General features: G+C 37.3%; 1 protein-coding gene across 43 annotated transcripts in view; it reads left to right on the forward strand.

Moving 5' to 3' along the window:
* The window catches only part of LOC125031460 (longitudinals lacking protein, isoforms A/B/D/L-like), an 84,740-nt gene that overhangs the window by 27,106 nt on the left and 50,134 nt on the right, over positions 1–7,500 (forward strand). The window contains exons 6-7 of one of the 43 annotated variants that reach the window (XR_007115493.1): positions 4,962–5,305; positions 6,052–6,158. The exons of 26 other annotated variants lie outside the window; for them this stretch is intronic. Coding sequence is in view for 14 of the 17 variants with exons in the window: in XM_047622216.1 (XP_047478172.1) it covers positions 6,052–6,513 (462 nt within the window). In the remaining 3 variants the exon portion in view is untranslated. 16 more of the 43 variants (XR_007115494.1, XM_047622216.1, XM_047622221.1 and 13 more) reach the window with 16 other exon arrangements.

The raw sequence follows: 7,500 nt of genomic DNA on the forward strand, positions 1-7,500 counted from the left end.
GTTGTAGAAAGGATGAAGCAATTGCATATTAAAGGTTAAAAAACGTTTCTCTTTCTGTCTTAAAACAGCTATGCCAAGGTTTCCCAGTCCACCCCTACCTAAATGTTAAGTGAACTGAGCCTTCGAAGTTTGGAACTGAGGAAGCACCAACTAAAGGCTTCCAAGTGATAGAAGAAATCCCTGTGACTTAGCTTAAGGAGATAACAGAAAGAAAGATTGATAGGCTCATACCAGTGACCTGTTTTTCTCCCGTAGGTGTGGTCAACCATCAGAGGCAAGTCCCCGGCCAGAGGCAGGAACATGTTCGTATGTGGATTTTGTGGCTACTGTGCCCGTGACAATGACAACCTGAATCGTCACATCCGGACTCATACTGGAGAGAAGCCCTTCGCCTGTCCTTACTGTCCACACCGCACAACACAAAAGAGCCATCTAAAGAACCACATAGCCTTGAGACATGAAAAGGAATTGGCAGAATCCCCCAAAAGTTTTTAAGAAATTAGATTTAATTTGTGTAAGGAAAACTGACTGGTCAAGCAAGTGTAAGGAAAGTTTCGAAAAAAAAAATAAATAAAAAAAAAGGAAAAAGAAATACTTATTTATTATTTTTGAATAGTCAAATACAAGAGGAGTAACAAAGATTTCCCTCTTCTCTTCTAGGGAGCGGACATGTATAATGCAGCTGCCATAAACAAGCACCATGAAGGGTCGATGAGGACCACTGTACCCCACATGGTCCTACCTCCTCCCTCAGCTCCCCTTCCTGTTAGAAGACCAGTTTCCCAGGTGTCACAGGAAGGGAGCAGAAGAGATTATAAGTGCAAGGTGTGCGGTTACCAAGCCATCAGTGAATCCAAACTCACCATACACATCCGCAAGCACACTGGGGAAAAGCCATTTGTTTGTCCATTTTGCTCCTACAGATGTGCACACAAGAGTAATCTCATAACTCATGTGAAAACACGTCATGCAGAGCAAGGCCAGCCATAAATGAATGATCTCGAAACTGGGGAAAAGTGAAGAATGGTGATTTCCACAATGTAACATGTTTTTGGAACACCAATGAGACTGAATTGTCAGACTTAGATGAAAGCATTTTATGTGCCATATATAAAGTATGAAAGGGGAAAACAGAGAGTCGTTTAATTGTAGTTGAATGATGCCATCAGAAGAGTAACTCTCATGGGATTTTCCTCTTCTCTTCTAGGGAATGGACTTGTCCAAAGCAGCCAGTTGCCGGCACCGTGAGGGGCAGGTGACATCTGTTTATCCCACTGGTGTGTTTCTGCCTTCTTATAAGTCTTCCTCAGGAGGAAGACCAGTAGCCCAGTTATCTCAGGAGGCAAACAGGAGAGAATTTAAATGTCAAACATGTGGATATCAGGCAATCAGCGAATCTAAGCTCACCATGCACATAAGAAGACATACAGGAGAGAAGCCCTTTGTTTGTCCTTACTGCCCTTATAGATCTGCTCAAAAGAGTAATTTAAGCACGCACATCAAGAATGTACACATATATGGGAAGACTTAGCCATCTAATCCTAGAAGGTGAATGCCTTTTTATTTTGTATAGGATGTTATGCTAGAGATTAAAAAAGAAAAAAAGAAACAAACAAAAAAAAGACTGCCAGAAATTAGTCTTAAATATTTTTTTCCTGTTCTCTAGGTGATCCCGTGGGTAGGCAAGAGCAGGGCGAACTACCAGTGTGAGTCATGCAGCTACAGCACTCGCAACAGTAAGGATATGCGTCGCCATATTCGTGTTCACACGGGAGAAAAACCCTTTGCCTGTCCACTATGCTCACATCAATCAGCTCGCAAGTCCAATCTAATAAATCATGTTAGAATGAAACATGGTGTTCCATACAAATAGGTAAAGGAAAGCAAAACTGCATTGAATAACACTTACCAGGAAGAATGCAGAAATTAATGATCATATTCAATCAATGATATGAAATGACTCCATTGATCATGAATTTTTTTTATAAAACAGTTATTTGAAAAGCAGTGTATTTTCTCTGATAAATGTTGGAAAACCAAATAAGTATAAAACATTTGGACACTTGAGTGAATGAGTTCTCGTGTTCCCGTAGGTCCAGCGGTGGAGGACCAGGGCTGGCGGAACATGCCATAGATGCGGCCACTGTGGATACCAAGCTAGGGACAAGCTGGACTTGCAGCGACATACTCGCATCCATACAGGAGAGAAGCCATTTGCATGTCCATACTGCCCCCATCGTTCAGCACTGAAGGGAAATCTTAAACATCACATCTTAAGGAGACATACAAATATATGATCTAACAAGAGAAAATACATATACTTGGTATAACAAAAGAAAACTTCATTAAATTTTGAAAAATAAACTCTTAGCAATATAAGAAGTTTAGAGGCAGACACCATCCTCCTCAGTAAGTGAAAAAAAAAGGATACCTGTGTGGGGTGAAAAAGAAGAGTTCTCAACAGCTAAGAAGATATGAGGCCCACAGCATATTTTGAAGAGTGCCCATATTTATTCATCTTTCCTGTTTGTAGGTACCCAGGCCTGGACAGAGAGGCAGAACCAGAATGCCACAGAAGTGTCCATTATGTGGCTATGCAGCTTTGGATGCTACTACCATGCGGCGTCACATACGCACACACACTGGGGAGAAACCATTTGCTTGTGAACTTTGTTCATACCGCTCTACTCTGAAGGCCAACCTCAAACGACATATTGGAAATAAACACAGTAGTCCTCAGATATGAATTCGGTGTAATACTTGAATTATTGCTAGCTGATTATTATTAGTGCTAAGGTAAAAATGTTAGTATTGATATTTTTAATATGAATTGTACCATTTTACTGTAGAGTGAATGTAAATTTTGGCAAGTCTTACAAGGCATGCCATTGTAAGGAATCAGCTCAATTTTTGATTGTATGTGTCATTTGACAATAAAATTTGTTTTATAGATGTGCCTTCTGATTTACTTTTATACAAAAATTATAATTTAACAAAATCATTGGCCGTGTCCTTTAGAAGGTGTGATTTAAAATCAGTTGATTTACGCAAAGTGAAGTCTGTGACTATATAATCTGAAATCAGATTCTCAATGATCTTGATACATCTATAAAAAATTTATGCCTAATAGTGTATGTTACAAAACTACACATTAATTATTCCAGTATTTCTAACTTTGGTAAGAGCTTATACCAGCTTGAGTCTTTCATGAGATTGCACTGTGAGTTTTACTTTCAAGATGCAATTGGGCTATTCTTGACATCAAAAACAAGGGAAATAAGCTCCAATAAGCTGATTACCGATACACTATGTTTACATTGATAAACAGATACCACTTCCGTGGAGATAGAATTAATATGTACTAACATACCCATCCAAAGATAATCCTAATAAAAGATTAGCAGCAGCAATATGCAGTCCAATTGGATGACATGGAGAAATAGTAGTACCAAAAATGGTTTTGGAAGTTTTTTTTTTTTTTCCACAAAGCATTCAGAGAATGAAGAAAAAGTGCAAATATTCCAAAGAATTCAATTGTTATCTTCTTTCTTATCAACCCTACATACAAATCTTCAAAATACAATTTTGAAATTCATATTAACCATGTTAAGGATACCAAGAACTTGTTTTCTTTTGTAACTGATATATAATGATAAGTTGTATATATACAAAAACAAATCTAATTTAAAATGCAAAGACTACAGAGTTTGGTAGAAATTGTGAGCAAGCAGGTTTGATGTTAGTAAATTTGATATATTTTAATGCCAATGGAATGAAAAGGCTTAAAGTATTTTGACATTTGTCATTAGTTTTTCTATTATTGTTTATTTACTTTTTATTAAATTTTTCATCCTTGTCTTAAATACTGTCAGCGTATGCTGTAATAATTACTATTATGATTATAGTTCTGAGTAGTAGTATTGTTCTCATTATTATTATTTATCATTATAATCATCATTATCATTATTATTATAATTTATTTTTATTTTGTTTTTATAACTTTTTAAATGATTTAGATGCGTTCACACTTTGTGGGATTATGAAAGTTTTATATTTAATTCAGTATTGATAATGGTTGAAGGTTGCCACTGCTGCTGCTTCAGAGAGGAAAGGCAGGATGCAAACTTAAGCGGCCATTTCTTTTGTAGGGCGGTGCAGTAGCAGCAGTGGCAGCAGCACTGCGGGTGTGCTCGGTGTGCGGCAAGATGGGTTTCCGACGAACGTATGATCTCCAACGACATATGCTCTCTCATGCAGCAGTGCGACCCTTCCAGTGCCCTCATTGTCCTTACAGAGCAGCCCTCAAGTACAACCTTGATGCTCACATTCGACTCAAACATCCAGAAGAAGCTCAGTCTGTACAAAGGAATAGAGATCCAGGATTTACAAGTGGAAATTTGACAGGATCTGTAGCTCAAGGAGCATTACAACAACAATCCTGTGAAACATCTGATAATGGAAACAGCTTTATTCAAGTTGAATGAGCTGAAGGAAAATCTTGATTTTATGAAGAATATATATCAGGTTTACAAGTATGCCATCATTTGAAAATTATTTATCATGGGAATGCTAATAATAGGCCTAGAGACTGGCAATACATTAAACAGTAACAGCTGTCTTTGCAAGCCTTTTCAATAGTATTGTCTGACGTATTATTTTTCTTATCCCTATGTAATTTTTAATTGTTTGAATGGAAGAAAACTTAGATTTGTGCTGATCGCTATTTATTGGCTTTTAGAAACAGTGCTGCAGAAAAGAAAAATAGTAAAAAAAAAAAAAAAATCTCATCGTACAATGTAAGAGGTTAGCAGTGTCATACATATGAACAAATGAACTTTTAAATTGTGGGTATAAGAGTATAAAAACAGATAACAGTAATGAAACAATTTGAATGGAAATTCATATGCTGTAACTAAATATGATTGGAGGTAGAAAATAAAGTGGTATGGTTTTCTCCATAGGGAACGGAGTTGGGCAAGCGAGCTGCCATGACAAGTATCGGAGGAGGAGGTGGCAGCGCACTCAGGACATCTTTCGTCTGTGCTGTTTGTGAAAAGATCTTCAATCACAAGGGCAACTTCATGAAGCACTATAGAACACATACTGGAGAGAAGCCATTCCAGTGCCCCAAATGCCCCTATAAAGCTACGCAAAAAGCTCATTTAACTACCCACATGTTGGGAAGACATGGAGAACTCCTCCATGGCTAGTTTGCAAGTACAAGGGTTGGTCACCACACTAATCACAAAGCCAGATATAAAGAAATCTGGCGAAGATACTCCTGCCTGTCAGTGGCAGTATGCAAGTCAGTATTACATGTAATTTATTTCACCATTTGTATCAGTGTTCTTATTTTATTTTTTACTGGATACGTACTGCTTATCAATGTTTGATAGTTATGTGTAAATTTTGGTCATTATGATTTCTGAATAAAGATGTTAAGAAATCTCTTGTTTCAGTGAGAATACAAACACATGTGCATAAAGGCAAAATGAAAGTTATGGAAACCATCAGAAGGAATGCTTATGAATGCTGTAAAGGATTTTATTTTATTTATACAGAGATTGTAAATCTTTACAATCAGGTGTTGATGGGTATTGATACCTTTATCAGCAATGTGTTTTTCAATGAAAAACTTGGGATATAGGGTTGAGCTTCTAATCAAAGTCATAATTTCAGTATTTGACTCAGAATTTTTAAAAATCCATGTGAAAAAGAATTCATAGAAAAGCTTAGCTGGTTATGAGTAGTAAATGAAAGGAACTACAAAATCAATTGACAGATCTGGTTACATAATGATTAGGAAGACTTCGATTTCAAATAAAGAGAAAAGAAGGTAAGATATCAGATCAGCCTTCATAGCTTTGTCATTTTTTATGCTTTATTTTAGATTACACTGCACATATATATGCTTCTATGTTATTAGGTATTTCACATATAAAGGGGAGGCTAAGAAAGATATATCCATGGTAATTTGCATGTTTTGTGGTGGTGTTTATACCAGGAAGTTTGCTAAAGAAAACTTAGGGTATTGGTTTTCTTTTCCTGTAGGGACAACGCCAGAGGGTGATTGATGGGCTGCCAGGGTTGACCCCCACCAGTGTCCTCCACCCTTCTTCAGCCGTACACCTCAGTCCTCACTTTCAGCCTCAAGACAGAGTGCAAGAGGCTCACCACCTGGGTAGTTCTTCAGAGGAAAGAACTATGACTGAAGGCCCTGTTGCAGGACATGAGGGTCATAGCTGGGGTGATGGCTCACATCCTCGTCTCTACCCATGCCCTGTTTGTAATAAGCCATTTACACATAAGGGGAATCTTCGAAAGCATATCAGGATACACACTGGAGAAAAACCATTTGCTTGTTTTTACTGTCCCTATCGTGCCAATCAGAAGATACTACTCCAACTACACACACAAAAGCGACATTCACAAGCTGATCGGAATTGGCAAGATATTAAACATAAACCAGGAAACATGGTTGAGATACAGCAGAAAAGAAACCCAGCAGATTAGTGGAAGAAGTAAAAGAAACTTTAATGTTTTTTCTAGACCTTTTGCTGTTAGATAAATGGAAATGATGTGTTGTTAAAGAGGAGACATCAAATTACTATACTAATATAGAATCTGAGAGAGGGAAATACATTACTATAGAATCTAAACTAATGAAAAGTATCCAGTCTCTTTTTAAATTCATATTGATGTTGGATTTAGAAAACTAAGGTAGTGGTTTTCCTATTTCTAGGGTGACCTGGGAGGCTTAAGAGGCAGAAAAAGGCTAAGCCACAACGTTATTGCTGCTGTGACCAACACTGCCTACAGCTACACGTGCCCTTACTGTGGGAAGGGTTTCCACTATAAGACTGACATTGTGCGCCATCAAAGGGTCCACACAGGAGAAAAGCCATTTAAGTGTCCTCATTGTCCATACTGTTCCACACAAAAAGGAAATCTTAGGAGTCACATGGCAAAGATACATAAGAGTTCATTAGAGTAAAGTAGTCCTGAATGGTCATTAAAATCATATAAAAGCAGAATAGCTATAGGTATTTTATTATTACAGATTTTACAGATATTACAAAGAAAGTACTGGGTCTAGTCTTGAATTTGTATTTTTTTTGGCATTTAAAAGATGAATTAACAACTTATGATAAAGTTATGCTACACAAGCATGTTTCTAACAAACACCTTTGTTCTTTCTTCCCCCTTTCTCCTTGATTCTCCCCTTAGTTTCCCCCACATTCTGTAAAAATACACTGCAATTTTACCATCTCTTATTGAAAAAAGAAAGTAGTTTGTAGTTCTTTTAGATCCATTAAAGATGATATATGGACTATAGTAAAACAAAATTGGGCTTGGCACCAGTTGACATTAAGCATTGCAGAGACACAGATGGAGATAAACCTTATGAGGTCATAACTAGTCTGTCTCAGAGGCAGTAGGTTATAGTAATCAAAATGTGTATAGAATGATATCCAGGATGCTGTCTTAGAAACAAAGCCA

Source organism: Penaeus chinensis, chromosome 13 (genome assembly GCF_019202785.1).
Source record: "Penaeus chinensis breed Huanghai No. 1 chromosome 13, ASM1920278v2, whole genome shotgun sequence".
NCBI classification, from domain to species: Eukaryota; Metazoa; Arthropoda; class Malacostraca; order Decapoda; family Penaeidae; genus Penaeus; species Penaeus chinensis.